At 37.4% G+C, this 19,432-nt stretch overlaps 6 protein-coding genes across 7 annotated transcripts; 3 read left to right on the top strand and 3 right to left on the bottom strand.

Moving 5' to 3' along the window:
- The first annotated feature begins 573 nt into the window (after positions 1 to 573).
- Positions 574 to 2,879, top strand: LOC17879141 (exosome complex component RRP41-like). The gene is made up of 8 exons (XM_006284319.2): positions 574 to 689; positions 784 to 959; positions 1,060 to 1,138; positions 1,232 to 1,334; positions 1,425 to 1,545; positions 1,778 to 1,866; positions 2,111 to 2,260; positions 2,564 to 2,879. Exons 2-8 carry the CDS (start codon positions 821 to 823, stop codon positions 2,651 to 2,653), a joined length of 771 nt encoding a protein of 256 aa, XP_006284381.1. The 5' UTR covers positions 574 to 689; positions 784 to 820; the 3' UTR covers positions 2,654 to 2,879.
- Positions 2,880 to 5,919: 3,040 nt separating this feature from the next.
- On the top strand, positions 5,920 to 9,072 carry LOC17879433 (proton pump-interactor 1). Its single transcript, XM_006283300.2, has 7 exons — positions 5,920 to 6,049; positions 6,521 to 6,884; positions 6,983 to 7,174; positions 7,276 to 7,455; positions 7,548 to 7,742; positions 7,835 to 8,455; positions 8,552 to 9,072. The coding sequence occupies exons 2-7, from the start codon at positions 6,546 to 6,548 to the stop codon at positions 8,852 to 8,854; spliced, it is 1,830 nt and encodes a 609-aa protein (XP_006283362.1). The 5' UTR covers positions 5,920 to 6,049; positions 6,521 to 6,545; the 3' UTR covers positions 8,855 to 9,072.
- A 102-nt stretch (positions 9,073 to 9,174) lies between these two features.
- LOC17880517 lies at positions 9,175 to 11,995 on the bottom strand. Its single transcript, XM_006285242.2, has 5 exons — positions 11,872 to 11,995; positions 11,188 to 11,652; positions 9,853 to 11,088; positions 9,706 to 9,776; positions 9,175 to 9,599 (listed from the first exon to the last, which is right to left on the bottom strand). Exons 1-5 carry the CDS (start codon positions 11,968 to 11,970, stop codon positions 9,296 to 9,298), a joined length of 2,175 nt encoding a protein of 724 aa, XP_006285304.1. The 5' UTR covers positions 11,971 to 11,995; the 3' UTR covers positions 9,175 to 9,295.
- A 2,254-nt stretch (positions 11,996 to 14,249) lies between these two features.
- LOC17881031 (early nodulin-like protein 2) lies at positions 14,250 to 15,787 on the bottom strand. Of its 2 annotated transcripts, XM_023778441.1 has the most exons (3): positions 15,440 to 15,787; positions 15,088 to 15,345; positions 14,250 to 15,012 (listed from the first exon to the last, which is right to left on the bottom strand). In XM_023778441.1, exons 1-3 carry the CDS (start codon positions 15,621 to 15,623, stop codon positions 14,411 to 14,413), a joined length of 1,044 nt encoding a protein of 347 aa, XP_023634209.1. In that variant the 5' UTR covers positions 15,624 to 15,787; the 3' UTR covers positions 14,250 to 14,410. The 2 variants fall into 2 exon arrangements, with proteins under 2 accessions (XP_023634209.1, XP_006283946.1); XM_006283884.2 differs by having other exon boundaries at positions 14,250 to 15,345; positions 15,440 to 15,721.
- A 762-nt stretch (positions 15,788 to 16,549) lies between these two features.
- Positions 16,550 to 17,286, top strand: LOC17879792. The gene is made up of 2 exons (XM_006286031.2): positions 16,550 to 16,809; positions 16,893 to 17,286. The coding sequence occupies exons 1-2, from the start codon at positions 16,669 to 16,671 to the stop codon at positions 17,133 to 17,135; spliced, it is 384 nt and encodes a 127-aa protein (XP_006286093.1). The 5' UTR covers positions 16,550 to 16,668; the 3' UTR covers positions 17,136 to 17,286.
- Positions 17,287 to 17,312: 26 nt separating this feature from the next.
- Positions 17,313 to 18,983, bottom strand: LOC17878100 (PRA1 family protein H). Its single transcript, XM_006284384.2, has 4 exons — positions 18,468 to 18,983; positions 18,188 to 18,324; positions 17,701 to 17,772; positions 17,313 to 17,614 (listed from the first exon to the last, which is right to left on the bottom strand). Exons 1-4 carry the CDS (start codon positions 18,908 to 18,910, stop codon positions 17,550 to 17,552), a joined length of 717 nt encoding a protein of 238 aa, XP_006284446.1. The 5' UTR covers positions 18,911 to 18,983; the 3' UTR covers positions 17,313 to 17,549.
- Between the last annotated feature and the right edge of the window lie 449 nt (positions 18,984 to 19,432).

Here is a 19,432-nt window from a genome sequence, read left to right as displayed (position 1 = left end):
AGAATGGGTGGGGAAGTGGCCAAGTAATGGGAAATGTCAAACGTGGAATCCCACCGTATGATTGAGCTCAGCTGACTAATCAAATGGAGATAATATACTGGGTCCTCATTTTTGATGATTTTTGCATTTTTTGTGTCTTCATTTTTCTTACATTTCAAGCTTTGGTATATATTTTTACTATGTGTATTAGGTAATGTATGTTTTGTTTCTAATGGTATGATCAGATTTACTATTTATTTGGTCCTTTAATGACATATATATATGTTGAGGAATTAGTGGAACATTTATATTTTTCTATATTCCATTCACTTAAATTCCATTATTTTAATACTTTTGTTGTCAGCATTTTAGAGCTATAGCAATTTTTTTAGTTGATACCAACAGTCTGTTTTTATTTGATTTCAGCACCTTTTTTTTTCTTAACAGTGGAAGAAGGTTTAAAAATCTGCAAGTAAATTAAAAAAATCGTTTATTTTACTATACTATATACTAAAATAAATTACAGTTTGTTTATTTAGTTAAATAACCCTTATAATTAAGGAAAGTTTGAGTTATTTAGTACAATTGCCCCCCTTTTCTTAAAACTCTTTGTTTTTGCTAAACCCTAAAAATCTTCAACGGCGAGTTTGTTGTTCTTCCACTCTCTCCGCCGCGTCTTTTTTATTTGGTTGTCGCTCAGACCCTCTCAGGTAACGATTCTTCTTAGAACCATTCGCTGCTTTGTTCGCATAGGAGCAAATTTGAACTGGGTATTCACTCATTGACTTGTCCGTTCTTTGTCAGGGCTCAGATTCGATTTTGTTAGTCTCAGCGCAGAACAATGGCAGCAAAACCTGGAGCTGCAACTCCAACTTACTCACCTAAACTTGTGGGAAGATCACGACTTCCTGTTTTCAAGGATTCCGACCTCGATTGGTCCCGTCCTGATGGCCGTGGCTTCCATCAATGCCGACCTGCCTGTAAAAACCCTTTTCCCTTTCTCTTCTTAATCGTTACGGTTCTTCATTGTCATATGAAATTTTGTGTCTTTTGTCTAAAAAATGGATTTTTTTTTTTCAGTACTTCAAACTGGTGCTGTGAGCTCTGCTTCTGGTTCTGCATATGCTGAGTTTGGGAACACGAAAGTCATTGTTTCAGTGTGAGTATTATTGTTAGATAACACTTATCCTTTAGTATATATTTTGCATCATCTTCTGTCAGCTAAATTTGTTCCGTGTGTTCAAAAATCTAGATTTGGGCCTAGGGAGAGTAAGAAAGCAATGACTTATAGTGATGTTGGTAGATTGAATTGCAATGTTAGCTATACAACTTTTGCTTCCCCCACTCTTGGCCAGGTATGTGAGTTTTGTGGCGTTAATCCTTAATTTGGATGTTGTGGCTTTTATTTCTGTTACATTAGATTAGTTATATATTGTGGTTTTTAGGGAACTGATCACAAGGAGTACTCATCAATGCTTCACAAAGCGTTGGAAGGTGTAATAATGATGGAGACATTTCCAAAGACTACCGTTGATGTTTTTGCGTTGGTGCTTGAATCTGGAGGCAGTAAGTCTCATGACTCTCTACAATCTTTATAGTTTCAACAATTCTCAACAACTATCGAATATCCTTTTACCAGAAATCAGGACAACCTTTTTGGGAGCATAGGTGATTTCTTACTGGTTCTCTAGACGTTGGTGCTCGTGGAATTGATTATGGAAGCAACCTATTACTATATTGTTATCATAGGATTGTTGTTTGACATTTCCTGATTTTCGCAAATGGTATCGTATTGCAGGTGACCTCTCAGTTGTGATATCATGTGCCAGTCTTGCTCTAGCAGATGCCGGGATTATGATGTATGACCTTATCACAGCTGTTTCAGTGGTATGTGTATTTTACAACAGCTACACAAATTCCTCTGCGTTATCTCTTAAGTTTATTAGCATTAGGTGATAAAGTGTAACATTTAGTTTTTTCCTGGAAGTTTCAACCTTCTTGGCTATGACTTTACTTTGAAAGAAACAAGAGCACCATAGTTTGAGTCTTTGGGAAAATTAGAACCTATAGATGTCCTTCAATGCCATATTTTGAAACACTAACTGATAAATTGTTCCTGCTATATTCAAAGTCTTGCATAGGCAAAAGCCTTATGATTGACCCAGTTATAGAAGAGGAAGGATGTGAAGATGGAAGCTTTATGATGACATGCATGCCATCTCGTTATGAAATCACTCAGCTAACCGTCACGGGTGAATGGACAACACCTAATATCAACGAGGTATGCCTTTTGATTAACATCTCTTGTCTTTCAACTTCTGCACAGGGTTAATAGACGAAGGTCTTTTCTTTTCTCACTGTTGATGTTATCAAACTGGTTTGTTTGTCTAAATCACATAGTATTGGTTAAATAGACTGTTGTTTATTATCGCTTTGCTAAGCACGAACTAAAATGTAGCGTGTTTATACCTTTGTAATCTTTAAATCGGACATAAGGGTCTGAGTGGTTAACATATCAGCACTTAAATATGAAGTAGTTGGTCATAGGAGCCATATGTTACTTAACATGTTTCGAATATCGCAGGCAATGCAGCTTTGCTTGGATGCGTGTTCAAAGCTTGGAGAGATCATGCGGGATTGTCTGAAACAGGCTGCCTCACCTTCCGATGAATGAACATAATCAAGAAACTAAGATTTTGGATTGTTGTAGCTCAGACATAGACATGGTATGAAACCGGTTTAGCTATTTATAGGTAAACTTGATTCTAGCCTAAACTGGTGTGGTGTAGTTTTGAAGTGAATCCAATTTTGTAATCCCTTTGCTAGTAGTATCGAAGATTGGCCATGGAATACATTACTCGGTCATCGTTTAACAAAATTCCAAGAAGTTAAACAAATCACTCATTCATAGTTCTTTAAAGTTTCAGAGTTTAGTCTCCCTTTGGACCTAAAACTAGGAAACATTCCTTCTACTTTTTAAGAAAAAATATCACTGAGCGTTCGATTATTATACGAAAATGCAATCTCTTATACTAATTAAGAAAAGTATACAGAAAAGAAAAAAAAAAAACCGAAGATAAAAGAGCGTAATTGAAACTTTGCATCTTTTTAAGAAGAAAAAAAGACTTTCTGTTTCACAAATCACACAAGTTTTGCAAGGGCGGTGATGAAGGAGGGTATTGGGGTCATTTCAGCTTACGTCGAAGTTCAACTGAAGTGTACGTACGTAGGGATATGCATAGAGGAAGAATCTAATCCGCATGATGAGATGAGATGAGATGTAGATTGATAATGTGATCTAAGGGCAGAGAAGAAGACGTGCGTGTCGCTGCAAAGTGGACAGTTGTACCCTAAAGAAGCCATCCAAACAAGACTCTCCCACGTTTTCAACACCACCCCAACAACTGTTTCTTACTTTCTTTCTTCTCTTCCCACCTCTTCCCATTTTTGTCTCTCTCTCTCTCTCTCTCTCTCTCTCTCTCTCTCTCTCTCTCTCTCTCTCTCTCTCTTTTTTTGTATTTTCTTGTCTTCTTCTCGAGAGATTGATTCATTAACGAACGAACAAAGTATATAGCCAAACTCAATACACATATATACAATTTGCTTTATGAACATGGATATTCAAGGCTTCACAACAACACATCACTGGTTTATAATAATGAAATCGCAAAAAACACATAGTAAAAATCAGTTGGAACATGAATGGATAGTCGTCAGACAGAACACATGAAACTCTTGAACTGATATAGTAACATTTTTCTCACAACGAATAGTAACACAACTGATTTTGTTCCTTTCTTACGGAACTAGTACCGTATAATTAATCTATAACTTATTAATGTCGGTAAATGCTTCTATCTAACATTTTAGCTAAAGATTGTTCGCCTAGTTAATTTCCATCCTAACATTTTATCCGCTTTAATTAGTCTCTCTCTCTATATATATATATACCAACTCCGCCAGCCATGGTTTAACAATCCCTCTATATAGCCGCAAGGAGGCCCGTGACCATTCTCCCTCCATGAGGGTGGACCTACTTTAATTAGTTAAGAACAAAAAGTAGAGCAGGTGGCTCATACACATTTTACACAATTGACTTTGTTTTGTATCATCAATATTGTTAGATGATAAAAACATTGTTTGAATCACCATTTTTTAGTGTGCTTCATGTAAAATATTTCTTCAAATCGACCACTCATGCAAAATTGTTATGTCTTCATTCAAGTCATTCAATCACAGTTCTACTAACATAAAATGTTTTTTTTTTTCTTCTCTTTATATTATACTATTATGTATAAGTATCTATATATATAAAGTTAGCTTTTTCTCTCTTCTCCTTAATCCACATCATCATCCACCTCATTTTATTATGTAATTTTTAAAAATAATTATACCATTTTATCATTTAATTTTAATATTTAAACCTATGTAAATAAGTTTTTCCAAAATAAATATGAAATGTCTTTTTTGTATATTATACATTATAAAACTAAAAAGGATAATTGATTAAGAGTTAAAAAAAACTTACTAATTATCGATTATAGTAACAAATATATAAATAATAGATTATAGTTTTTATTGAATGTTTAAAATATATATATGATTATATTTACACAATGTAAACCTAAATATAATGAGATTTAACGGGAATAAAACAAAAAGCAAGAAATTTTGAGAATATAAATCTATCTAATTTATGTCTCAAATAATTTTCAAACATAAGTGAGATAGGTCGGAATGAAACATGAATTCTTATTTTTTATAAACATATAAAAAGGTAAAAATAAAAATAATATTTCTTTAAAAGTTTCCAATATGAGTTTAACTATTTGTTTCCACAACACATATGTTAAACTAATAAACAAAATAAAAAATTAACTATATTTCATAAAATTGAAAATTAAGATAAAACATTATTAAATGAAATAAACTAAATATAAAGTAAATTATACTAATTTGTTAAATTTAAAAATTGTTCCATATGAAAAAACAAAAAAATATATAAAACATAAAATCAGAAAATATATAATAGTATATAAATGACCATTACGAGATATAAAGTACGACAAATCTAAAAAATGAAAATGTAAAACAATAAATTATGACAATATATAAAGAGATAATGTAAACAATTAAAAATACAACAATACGCCCGAAACCCACAAATCATGTTCAAATTTCATGCCAACATATAAAAGGGCCCAAAATATTAACATCTAGATCTATATTTGGTAAAAACCTTAATAGCACACGTTTTTCAATGATTCTCAACCGCACTTCCATTTACGCCTACACTTCGACTTATACTATACACACTTAATTTCTTAACGACTAATAAAGCTAAAACTCAATAGTTTTTCTATACAAACACAATTTAAGTTTAAAAAAATAAAGTATGGTATAGTGAAAAAAATAAGTAGAAAATAAAATACGAACCAATTACTCATAAACAACATAATAAACTCTCGCGCGTATCGCGGGCAACCGACTAGTAACTAATAAATTGGATCCAAGGAATCTAAATATTAGTCAAAGATATGCGTTACTCAAATAGGAGAAAAAAACAAGGTAAAAAACATTAGAAACCTAAAAAAAGATCTGATCCTAGCTCCTAAAACTTTTTTTCTTTGTAAAGTTGACAAATAAAAAGATCAAATTATACGCATAATCCCTTTATTATTAATTAGACAAAAATGAACAAACAAAGGTGGTAGGGGAAATGTAGGAATGGCCCAATCGGGGATGGTTTTCTCAATAGATACGATCGAATTAATGGTTTTTTACCGGTTTAGTAAAAAAAAAAAATACAACAACAAGTATAATATTACATCTGATTTTAATGAGAGAGAGAGAGAGAGACTCTCTTAGAAATGGAAGTGATATATTTAGATTGAGATCTGACCCCATTTCTTTCCTAACACTAATTTTTATCCTTCCTTCCCCCAGGGCAAAAAAAAAAAAAGCTTATAGCAAGCGAGCGACCCTTTTTTCTCTACAAGGGTCTTCTTCTTCTTCTTCTTCTTCCTCTTCGTCTGTTTTTTTTTGTTATCTTCTTCATCAGATCTCCACGGTATCCTCTTCTCTCTCTCTCTCTCTCTCTCTCTCTCAACCCTTCCCTTCCCTTGTCTCTGTTGACTCTGATTTGCTGCTTCGTCTGAATCATTTTATTGTCTCTGATCTCTCTTGACTTTCAAGTAATTGATTGATTTGATTTTGACTCTGTTGTTAAAGGTTTGATCTTGCGTATGTTTTATTATCTGATATTTGATTGGGAATTTGCTGTTCGTTTTTTTTTCTGGGATCGATCCTGATCTTGTTCGTGTCTGGATATATGCATTTGATGGCGAGAAATGATCTGCCTTTATATTGGATAATTGAATACTTTCATTTGCAGATCTTTGCGTCAATAGATCCTTTAAAGTTGAATCCTTTCTCTAGTTTTTTTTTTTAATATAATCCTTAGCTTTGTTTTCTCCGATCCGTTACATGCCAATATATTTTTGTTTAACTCATGATTTCATTTATTTTTGGTGGGCATTAGGATCCTCTGTTTTTTGTTCGATTCAATGGGCGTTGAGGTTGTTAATGGTGGATTTGAGGTTGCTCCGGCTCCTTTCGAGGGGAAGCCTGACCAAGGAAAAGGAGACAAAGTCTCCATCAAGTTTGGTTCACACGATGAGCCACCAAAGAAAGCCGAAGAGAATAACAAAGCGTTGAACGCTGATGTACCAAAAGATGCAGCGGAAGAGTGGCCTGCGGTCAGGCAGATCCACTCTTTCTACTTTGTTAAATTCCGTCATCACGAGGACCCCAAAATGAAAGCTAAGCTTGACGTAGCTGATAAAGAGCTTAAGAAGTTGAACACTGCTCGCGCTGCTGTTTTGGACGAGTTAAGAAATAAGAGGGTAAGTTCTTGGAACCTTCTTTTCTCTGCTTTATAAAGGAATAGCATATCCTTTTTTTTCTTGCGTGGTGCTAATAATGTGATTTTGGCAATGTGTAGGCCGAGAGATCAAAGTTATTTGAACTGCTAGACCCGTTGAAGTCAGAGCGTAAGGGATTTAACACGATGTTTGATGAGAAAAGAAAGGAAATGGAACCATTGCAGCAAGCTCTGGGAAAGCTAAGGAACAATGATGGTGGGAGTGCTCGTGGTCCTGCTATCTGTTCGTCCGAGGATGAGCTGAATAGTATGGTAATAATCTACTTGTTCACTCGATACTCTTGAGACCCTTTTAGATTGCTTTAGTTGTTGGCCTTTGGTTGATTCTTGTTTGCTCGGCTTTGTGGAAAAAGATTTACAGCTACCAGTATCGGATTCAACATGAAAGCATTCCGTTAACCGAGGAGAAGCAGCTTCTTAAAGAGATCAGGCTGCTTGAAGGGACAAGAGATAAGGTCATTGCTAATGCGGCTATGAGAGCCAAAATCAAAGAATCTATGGGTCAGAAGGATGATATCCAAGGTCAAGTTAAGGTGAGAGAATTGTGGTCAGGTTCTCTGGATTTGTGCAGTTATAGTATGTAGAAATTGGTTTCATATGTTCATTTGTGTTGATTTTTTGGCAGCTAATGGGTGCTGGTTTGGACGGAGTGAAAAAGGAGAGGCAAGCAATTTCAGCAAGGATTAATGAGATGAGTGAGAAGTTGAAATCAACAAAAGATGAAATTCAGGTGCTGGAAACTCAGCTGAATAATGTGAGCGAGAAGAGAGACAAAGCTTATTCAAACATTCATGAGCTCCGGAAGCAACGCGATGAGACGGTACAAGCACATACTTTGGGAATTTTCTAGTGATGACAAATGATATGTGCGATTTAATAATCTTCAATTTTGTATTCTTTTCTCTCATACAGAACTCTGGGTATTACCAAAACCGTACTGTGTTGAACAAAGCTAGAGACTTGGCTGCACAAAAGAACATAAGCGAGCTTGAGGCACTCTCCAATGCCGAGGTTGAGAAATTTATTGCTCTTTGGTGCAGTAAGAAGAATTTCAGAGAAGATTATGAGAAGAGAAGCTTGCAATCACTTGATAGTAGGCAGCTGAGCCGAGATGGACGGATGAGGAACCCTGGAGAGAAGCCTCTGATTGCTCCAGAGGTACCACCATTAAAGGCAACGCCTTCTGAGACTGAGGTTGTCCCTAAAGCTAAGGCAAAGCCGCAGCAGAAGGAGGAACCAGTCTCTGCACCTAAACCAGATGCTAGTGTAGCTCAGAAGACTGAGAAAGCTAAAGATGCTGTAAAAGTAAAGAACGTTGCAAATGATGATGATGATGATGATGAAGTATATGGTCTTGGAAAGCAGCAGAAGGAAGAAAAAGCGGTCGATGCAGCTACGGCGAAGGAAATGAGAAAGCAAGAGGAGATTGCCAAAGCAAAGCAAGCCATGGAAAGGAAGAAGAAGCTGGCGGAGAAAGCTGCTGCTAAAGCTGCTATAAGAGCTCAAAAGGAAGCTGAGAAGAAAGAAAAGAAGGTATTATCTTTTATCTGTTGTTGTACCTTAAGACTCTTTGCATTTTTCCCTCTCTCCCGTTCTAATAGTTATCTCCATCTTTTTTGTGTGTTGCAGGAGCAAGAGAAGAAAGCCAAGAAGAAGACTGGAGGCAACACAGAAACCGAGGCTGAGGAAGCTCCCGAAGCTTCTGAGGCAGAGAAGGAGGAAACTGAAGCTCTGGTGCAGGAGGAGAAACCGCAGAAGGAAAAAGTCTTAAAAGATAAACCGATAAGGAACAGGATCCGCAGTAGAGGGCCAGAAACGCTCCCGAGAGCGATCCTTAAGCGTAAGAAGTCGACTAACTACTGGGTTTATGCTGCTCCAGCTGCTCTTGTGGTACTGATGCTTCTTGTCTTGGGTTACTACTACGTTCTCTAGATGGAATGGAGTGGTTAAGCGAAGCTGCGTTGTTGTAGTTTGAAATACTTAAAAACTGGGATTTTTGCCTTCTTGACTCTTTAAAAACTCATAAGACTATGCATCATTTACATACGAGTAGAGACTCTCTTTTAAGAACTTTTACATCTTCACTTCTTTGTTGCTTTCTCTTCTGTTGTTGAGGCTTTAACTTTGAAGGAAGAAGACAGTTTTTGTTACATTTTATAGTTGTCACTATGTTATGCTCGAGTTTTGATATTTCATGTTCTCTCTTTACTCTTTACTCTTTGCGAGGGCGTTACTGAATAAAATTTCCACGATTAATCTGTGGTTGTTACTTTACTTATTATGGTTGAAAGGATCAATCTGTTCTACATAATTTTCATGACTAATGTCGTGACATTCCTACATGATTATATTAACTCTTTTACTACAGAAGATTTACATTCGGGTTTTAGACACTTTTCTTTTGTTCTCTCTCCAAGTTTTTTGCTTCTTACTCCACCTTTGGAGAGCAATCTTGTTCCACCGTTGCTTCCGAAATCGTTCTCTACCTTTTAGCCAGTCGGCGTAGTCCTTACCGGGCTCACATACAATGAAATCTGCCAACTCCTCCACATCTGTTTTTTTCAGTTCGCCTTTCCCGGCCATACACCACAGAAATCTCTGCCCATTGCAGCTTTGTTCTTCAACACTAATTCCTGAATCCGGATCACTCTCTGGACCTTTAGCTTCAGATATCTTCCTGCACAACCAGTTACATGAAGTAATTGGGTAAAGATCTCATGAATGCATATATATCATCCAATATGAAAGAGAAAACCAATAGGATTTTGCTGGTCTATACATACCCCAAGTACAAAGTTCGGATTTTGTGAAACTTCAAAGCAACCGCCCCGCTCTGTTTCCTATCTACTGCAGTCTGTACCATATAATCATTGATCCATTTAGAAAAGCGCAGAAATGAGATTTTGTGAAAAGAGTTATTAGTTAGTTACCTCTTCAGCTTTACCAGAAGCTGCCAAGTTTTCAGAACCACTGGATGGTATTGGCGATGACGGATTTCCTGAATTATGAACTGAATTCCCAAGTGCTTCCAAGTTACCCCCTTCTAGGATAAATAAATACATAGATATCACAATTCCAAAAATGGAATCCTTCACTAGAAAGCCAAGCTTGAGGGCAAAGCTTACAGACAGTAAGCCTGAAAAATGCGTAAGCATCCACTTAGAATTCACATGTCTGTGAGGATGAGATTCCACTCTATCACACAGGAAACTTTGACCGGGAAATTGAATATTGAACTGTTCAAACCGTTGAACAATATGCATCAGGGCTTTGTATTCCTTGCAAGCTTGAACATCACCTCCGGCTTCAGGTCGATGCCAGTTCCAATTCCTGAAAACCCGGATGGCTTGCAACATCGAACAACCCATCAACTTTAATATGGATGCAAGCAGATATAAATTTTCCATACTATACGCGTCGTATTTCTGCAACACAGAGTCCATGACATCATCAGAACTAGCATTAAGTATCGCACAACCAATAATTGATAAGGTCTGAGACAGCATAGTTTCCGAGCAGGAGCTATCAAATATACATAAGCTTTCCTTTGCATATGCAACAGAATATGCGACCAGCTCATTGATTTCTCTATTGGCATTACTAATTCGATATGCACCCAATGAATCCTTTAGCTTCAGTGTAACATCATTAAATTTCGCCAGTGTTGAGGGCGAAAGACGCTGTTCAAAAGCCACTCGAGAATGATTCATCAAAACACCAAACTTCCCCGGTGAGGCATCCTCACTCGTACACATGAAGCTTGTATACAAAACAACAGACTTTTCAAATGCATCAATATAGCGATCAATAAGGTGAAGGTCTAATCCCTTAACACAAATACCGATAGCGTCAGAAACCAATAAAACAACATAGGCATGGATCATTGTTGGTGCAGCGAACATCAGCGGGCTAAGCAGCAACGACGCAGCAGCACCCAAGCTTATCTGAGGAGCTTTAACCGCATCAAGTTGTTCCCAGTATAATCTATCAACACACATTTTATTCATATTTTCATCAGATGTTGAGATGATAAAATGAGCAGAAACCATTTCCACTACACCGGCCCTATCATGCTTAGTAAACAGTCTACATGAGGAGGACGCAGAATTAACTATGAACAGAAGATCCCTGATTGACTTATTCACCAAAATCTCATCCATGAAAACCTATTCATCAAATATTATTGACATTATCAAAAAGGATTTTTCTCCAACTTAGAAATCCCTTGGCAAAGGTAAAGAGATCGACAAATTTTCAAGACTTACCTCAATCCAGCTACAAAGAAATATATTGCCGTCATGGGTGCCTACAACAGAACAATCCATATTCCTTGCATGAACCAATCCACTGAGTACTGAGAGAACTGATTTGGCTTTCTCAAAAACCAGCTCTTGTTTTGGTATAAGTAAAGTCATGATCTTCATACAACATCTTAAGAAGAGAGTAGCTAATTCAATACTTTCTTCTCTACTTGCAAAAGTGGGACAAGTTTCAGCCTTTCGTTTGAATAAAGTGGAGAATAGGTTTTCAAAACTCCTATCAAGCTCTGTGAACAAAACATCTGAGAGGTGACAAATATCCTCGAAATTGATCAACTCCACTTGCTTACCACTGAGCTTGATATTCCAATCATGTGAGGCTATGTCACAATTCTCCCAATTAATTTGTTGGGTTAATGACAAATGACCCAGAAGGTACAGTAGACGTTGCAGAATTGGCTTCTGAGGAACCTGGAAATCAAATAGGACTCGAGTTGATTATTTCGGAAAACCACAAAACCCTAAATTGCTTCACATCTCACCCTTTTTTTAAAAAAAAAATCAATACTTTTGAGCACGAATATATTTCTCAGACAAATATTTAGGGAAATAAGCATTGCCCAGCAAAATCCGAGACTGGTTGATTGAACAGAACCCAAGAGGCAGAAACATTGTACTCGAAATTGATACCTTAGCGGACGTAATTGCTGAAGCAACGGATCGGAATAAGGTGACGGGCTCGGATGACTTCGAAGCTCGGCTTTTCTTAGGGTTTCGTTTGGCCGTCATCGCCGGAAGGGAAGAGAAGAGGATGCCGAGGAAAAGTAGAAACTGCGAGTTTCGAGATTCGAGGGGACTTGTTGTATGGCGGGAAACTACAAAGCACGCGTCGTTTTTGTGCTTTCGAAACGACACGCAGTTTGTTTTTGGTTACAAAGACTATTAAAAATTTAAAACGGCTCTTCATCAGGTTTCAATTTAAGTTGACTCAGAGTTTCCGACTTTTTGATATCGTTTTCCGGACAATTTTGGTCGCCAGATACTGAAGAAGTCTTGACTTTTCAGATTTGAACTACAAAAGAGTATTTTATAACACTGAAAATGAAATGGATTTGAGAAGAAAAAAATTAACTTTTTTTTTTTTTTTTGGTGATTAGAGACTTTTATGTATTCTCTTGTTCTACCAGTAGTTACTTATTGTTCGTTGCATGCATTATGAATTTGGCAACCATAGTCAGAAATATACATTCCCGAGATCTTCTGATTTCTCACTACCCTGAAAAGTTTGATTCTGCATATTGTTCTTTTTGTTTGCGAACGGTATTTAAGTTCTGATAGAAAAATACTTTTGTTACATCCACGGCTACATTGGGATTGGTAGGAGAGAACATGGTCAAAAAGCTCCTTTTTAAGGCAATCGTAATCTAGCAAGCAGGTCTGGTTTCCTTGCATTGCATCAATTTATCACTCGATCAGAAAGATCCTAGATTTAAGTTGTGATACCTTACCATCTTCCATGTATACATTAATTACAAGTATAGATAGAATAGTACATTCATCAGAATTCTAATTAGTGAGTCTTGTAATAAGCATCCATAGTTATCCTTTTATAGTTTCATTTTTTATATATATATTCTAATTAGTGAGATCTCCTACACAGAGACACATGCAAATAAATTAAGGAAGTGGTTCTAATTGAGTTTTGGCAAGCTTAGTCTCACAACAAATCTAAGACAATATATAATGTGATATGAGTATTGCTTTTTGTGTGCTCCATGATTTGTTGTTTTTGTTATTATCTTGGCATAGTTGAACATGTTTGACAGTAACTGGTGCTTGGTGGGTCTGGGAGAGGACATGGTGCATCAATTGTCACTGTGTCCAATTGTAAACACTTGGACGATTCGTAGCATACTACACGTGTCTCCGTCGTAGGGCCTATACTCGCGATGATACAATGTCTAGTAGTCACGTGTACCCTCTAATAGCCTCGCAACTTGGCTATCGCCTTTAATATCTTTGGTCTCACTCACGATAAACAATACTTTGGTTCTTTGTCTTTTTTTCGTGTCCATGACTCACGAAATATCTTATTTCCGTCTTTTTGGGTTTAGTGGTTTACTATAGGTTTCTTCTATTTGCTATTGTGAACTAAAGATCTTGAATATTTGATTGTGTTGAATGAAGAAGCAATTCAATTGCAAAAGCTAGTGTGTTGAACAAGTGTGGTTAGTCTGTTTTCAGACGTTAACCAAACAAAGCTAGTGCTATTATTCATCGTAGATAGGAACAAAATGTAACGTTCAAAATGGGAGAATCGCCACATAGACGAATAGTTTTTGCTTCTTTCTCTAGTGATAGAAAAAGTATAGTCAATGCTTTCAAAACGTACAGAACGCTCTGAGTCGCTTCGCTTGTAGTAGATTACAATGAATGCAAAAAACTAAGTTTAGGTCCATAAATTTCTACTACCGACATGGAGAAAAAAAAAATGAGCAAAGCATTCAATTCGGTAAAGTAGTGAAAAGTGAAAATACAGCGTCGACCAACAAAATACAGCAAGACTTGTTAGATATCGTCAAGATCATAAAGTCGTAAAATAAAGAACTTTCTTGCATGGTTGATATTGACATAAAGAAAAGCATCACATAATAAAAGAGAAACACCACCATTTGCTTTTCTCTTACGTGGAGCTTTGGTAGGTAAATGAATTAAATGGAAAAAAACAACTTTCTTGCATTTAGCCCTCTAAATGCGATTGTCAAACCATTGAACTATATATCTTATATGATCTATACATATTGCATACGCTCGGTACGATCCGACTTGATGATATCCAATTATCCATCCATGCAACTCTAAAAATTGAAGACTAAATTAAACCGCATTTAACTTTACTATTTGGTTATGACTAACTTCTTACAATAGTTATGCTTTGTGTTTCTGTTATGTAGGATGATTACTAACACTTATAACATACGGAAATATTTGAGTTTAATTTCTAGTCTAATTAATAGTATGAATCACATAATATTAATAAATAGAATTTCTAGTTAAGGGCAATCAGGTTTAGAACGCAGTGTCTATTATTTATAACTAAACAACAATGTGACTATACTCAATAATACGGAAGTACACAGGGAACCAAAAACAAAGTAGAAAAAACTAAAATTTCACAAGAACAAATCGAATCCGACATGAAACAAGTCTCCAAAGTGTGTTCTCAAGCTCACATAAAGATGGTCAAAACCAAACTTAAAACTGTAGTAGTAATCGACATAACGGCCATACCATTCGCCGACGATTTTTTCTGCCCTGGAGCTCCCGCCGGCGTACTGATATCACTGGAGGCTGAGGGACCATCTCCCGAGGGACCCATCCCCGAACCTGACGGAGAGTTTGCTGACGGGGAACCTGACGGCGAAAGAGAAGTAGAGTCTCCCGGAGCCATAGATGGAGACACGGCGGGGGATGATGACTCTGGTGCCATTGGCCCCGGAGGTGATGTCATCGGAGCAGACGACGGAGGAACAATGGAAGAAGATTTAGGTGCCATTGGTGCCGGAGGTGAAGTCATCGGAGCAGAAGACGGAGGAACAGTGGAAGATGATTTAGGTGCCATTGGTGCTGGCGGTGAAGTCATCGGAGCAGAGGATGGGGAAACAGGGGAAGAGGATTTAGGTGGTGCTGGGGGAGAAGTCGAGGATTTAGGTGCCATTGACCCGGGTGGTGAAGTCGTCGGAGAAACAGGGGAACCTGATTTAGGCGCCATTGATCCAGGAGGAGAAGTCGTCGGAGAAACAGGGGAGGAAGATTTAGGCGAATGGGCTCCTCCAGGGGGAGTAGTAGATCCCGGAGGAGAAGTCGTCGGAGAAACAGGGGAGGAAGATTTAGGCGAATGGGCTCCTCCAGGGGGAGTAGTAGATCCCGGAGGAGAACCTCCCGGTGATAGAGTCCTAGGAGAGATGACAACGACAGTAAGCTTTTGTCCCTTCTTACAGTTATCTTCATTGCCACTGATGAAGTAAAAGGGGCCATAGCGATCAAGCGAGATCTCAGAAGCTCCATCGTCTGCTCTCTTTATCGGATTCTTTGTATTACATCCGTCGTAATCAGCCTTGTTCACCTCTAGCACCGAGTCAGCTCCCTTAGCGTAGCTAAAATCTGCAAGAAAATGAAAACGAGTTTCAGACAAAAGTACACTCAAGTGAATGAAGAGTAAGAGAATGAGAGAATGAGAGAGAAAGAGGATGTATACAGAGTGTGTCGTGAACAAGGAAACGGTTTTGTCCAGACCAAGATTGGTAGTTTTCAGATGGGTTTGGAACCCACGCGCCGCTGCCTCCGACATTAAACTTCCGTGCGTCGGAGAAGAGAGGAGAGAGAGAGAGGAGGAGGATGGTGAAGAAGAAAGAAAGGCTTTTCATTTTTAGAAAGGTCATGCTTTCAAAAAGCTACTGGAGAGTTTTTTTTTTTTTTTTAAGAAGATAAGAGACAAATGGGTTTGTGTGTGTGTGTGTATATATAGAGATGATGAAAGTGTTTTTAATGGTGGAGATCATATGAGAGAAGAGGCTAAAAGAGGGAAGTGAAGCTTTTTTCTTGGTTTAAGTCTTTATGATAGAGAGAGGTCCGTTTTATGGGGTAATACGTGTTTAGAAATCGAAACTCGCATCTCTACTCGTTCCCCTCATCAAAAGAAGAGATTTGCTTCTTCGTATCTGCCGACGTGTTTCAATTTATTCTTTTGGGATTTGAAGCCTATACATATGTTTTTTATCCCCGGAAAAAAAGCGTTAAAGAGCCTATTCATTTTTTTTTGTGTGGTGAGAATCGGATTCAATGAATCATATGCCATCTTTCCTTTATATTATATGAGATTACCAATAAGTCTTAAATTACAAATCCATTTGTCGATATACGCATTAGGTTTTGTCTTTCAAAGATTATGCCAACATAAATATTGGTTAAATTTGGGCAAAAGTTTATCTGTGTGTGATGTACGCAGTATGCGATATTAAATTGTTTTACTTGAACCAAACGTTACTATAAATCCAAGTGTATCATTATCTTTCAAGTTTTAATCACATCTACATTAGTCCTTAATCCTTATTGGTCTTCCACGTTGCGAGAGTGGTATAACACTGGTGGTGGTAGTCTAGTAGATCCAAATCCAATCATGCAAACACCTAAAATACAACACTTCTGTTTCATTTTAAATTAGTGGACTGGGCTTTTAGGTACGGGCCAATGTATTTCCTTTCTTTAAAGTTCGTGATAAGAAGAAGACTACAGTCTCCTACTTTTTTTTCTTTGCACTTAGCACAAAAATCACCCTTGGCTCCTGTCGCTTTGGGGACACGTGAGAAGCACATTCATAAGCCGCGTGTTCTTCTTCCGACACTAACTCGATCCTCAAAGTACTTCCATCGGTGTGTAATATAAATGAGAGCGAGAGACTCATATGTTGATACGAGAGTGTAAAAAATGGCGGCGATGTTTTTAGCTAAGAGAGGAGCCATAAACATATACAGAGCTTCTTCATTACACAAGGATTACAACAACAGTGCTCGATCGGTTGCTGATGGCGTCATTACCATCACAAGCTCTCGTTACTTCACATCCGAAGTGCGTTTTTTGTTTATGCATACAAAATCACTAATTTAAGAGTCGCTGAGGTTTTGTCACATAATTCTTCCCAAATTCTGTAGGGAAACAAGGGAAGAGATAATTCAAAGGAAGAGGCGATGGGGACAACCACAGATGGTAAAGCTCCGAATGTGACGTTGAGTCATGCAGCGGATACAGCCAAAGATGGACTGAAACGAGCCACCGATGCAGCCATCAAGAAGAGTGGAAATGCAAGCAAACCGAATAAAGATAATACTGGTCAGGAGAATGTAGCTGTGGGTGAAGATGGAACTGTCAAAGGCCAAAATCAGTCATCAGGATGACAATATATGTTTGCTATTCAGACTTCGTTATAAGATAATCAATTCCTAATGAAATGGATGTTAGTCTGAAACTCTTATGTGAGATTATTTATGTAGAAAACCATGTTATCTTTTTTTTCTCCCCATATGACACTAGTGTGATTGCTATTCAGATTTTTTTCTCCCCAGGGAAAAAAATAAGTACACACCATTCATATATTTTCCCTTTATTTACTACAATGTGTGATTTTTTGTTTTGTTTTTGTTTCAAGATGGTCTAACATTCACACTTTCTTAATCTACCATCTAGCTGCTATTGTTGTAAATAGCAGTCTGCCTCTGTCTTGAGTTTTAAGCTACGCAACACTACATCGCTTGATTTCCAAAACTGCAGATGAATCGCACAACAAAATCCAAAACTCTCGTGGATGCGGGTTATCTTCCTCGAGACGGTTTCTTGGATGGCGTGAGCTTCCTGAATCCAGCATGCAATATCATAACTACAAAGAGACATAGGGAAAGCGTCAGAGATCATCACCGGATATACAAAGCTAAAATTAGACTTGACCATTGCTTAGTTAGTTACCTGAATAACTGATCGCAAGAGCAGAGAAAAGAGCCATTTGGACATTCAAAAACGTCAGAAGAACTGCAGTCGCTGCAAGTAGGAGAACCAAGGAAACAAGTTCAAGTTCATTATACTATCATTTACAGTTTCAGTTACTTGCTATAAGCATTGGACCCAACTTTGAGTCTCCCTATACTACTAAAGTGAGTAGTATACTCTTAGTCCCGGAGAAATAACAGCCCAATCAAAGGAACGGTTTGATCCAAAAAGATTCCAAAAATACATAAGACTATCTTTGAATTCATATCAAAACATTTCAACATTATGTGACTATAAGAAAGTTACGAACTATGAAATGCCACCATAGTCCTATCTACAATTAGCACAACGTTTTCAACATTCTGTGACTATAAACAAGTTGCAGAACAGCAGAACTATGAAATGCCACCATAGTCCTATTTTCAATTAGCAAAAAACAGGAACAAAATCGATCGGAAGAACTCACCACATTGGCCAATACCGATTGAGAATTTCCTCATGGAAGGGTGACGATCAAATTTCCATCTATCACTGCAGAACTTGAACAGCTCCCAAAGTGCTAAGCTTGCTAACAACCCCACCAATGCAAGTGGCATCTGATACCTACAAGCACCAAAAATAATCACTTTAAATTTCCAAACCAATTTCAAGATTCATACTTTAACATAATCCAACAATGTCTAAACTCTAAAGGTTTAGCCTTTATCCAATTAGAGAGCTAAAATCAAGAGTGTATGAATCCATACAGAGCACAAGCGAAGAAGACAATGAAGAGCGTAGCGTAGTTCCTCGCGAATCGTTTGATATTCTCATGGACTCTCATCCTCGCTTGCTGAGAAGACGACGGGAACGAATAGGAGTCGCAATTGCCAAAGAAACCAGTGGTCCACGGAGGCGTATCTCCGGAAAAGTCATCGGCGGAGAGCTTGGAGAAAGGGTTGATAGTCAGAAGAGAAGAGACAGTGACGAGCCGAGACAAGAGAGAAGCGAAGAAACCAGCTGTAATGGAGGAAACGATATCGTCGGAGGCAGAGGAAGTTGCGGCAGCTGAGGATGGTACGGATGCAGAGGAGGAAGCGGCGGCGGATGTGCGATGATCGAGGAGCTCGAGGTAGCCGGAGTCTCGGAGCCAAGACTCGAAAGCAGGATCGGGGACGCTCAGAGAGAGAGGATTAGGAGAGAAAGCCATTGTTGTTGTCGTCGCCCTTTAGATTATCCCTGTAGTCTCTTCTCCTCGGTCTTCCCAAAAACCAATTTACACGAAATTGCAACTACATCCATAACATCTTCATAATTGCTAAATTAGTACACTAAGTGACTAAGATAAATGCTTGTTAATTCAACTCTTTTTAGATTTTTATTGTGTTGTTAGTCAAATTATTTATCTTGTCCATTTTTCCACAAATTGTACATAAACTACTATTATTATTTGTATAACTTATTCAACTCGCATCTTACTCCTATAAAGAAAGTAAATATGTTATTCTATGACTATGAGTTAAGAAGATGTTCAATAAGAAATGCAGTTTGGTTCGGATTAATTTATCGAAATCTAAATAACAGAAAATTATTTATCAAATCCCATTAAAAAGGTAAAATATAAATTTTTATCTCTACCTTTTCAATATGGAAATAAATATATTGAGATCCTAATCACTAGGAATTTTGTCAAATTAAATGATAATAAATAAGTAGTTTCCTAAGAAGTATA

Source organism: Capsella rubella, unplaced genomic scaffold (assembly GCF_000375325.1).
Source record: "Capsella rubella cultivar Monte Gargano unplaced genomic scaffold, Caprub1_0 scaffold_7, whole genome shotgun sequence".
NCBI classification, from domain to species: Eukaryota; Viridiplantae; Streptophyta; class Magnoliopsida; order Brassicales; family Brassicaceae; genus Capsella; species Capsella rubella.
The sequence above is the reverse complement of the archived record's forward strand: the minus strand, read 5'-3'. Positions and strand labels throughout refer to the sequence as shown.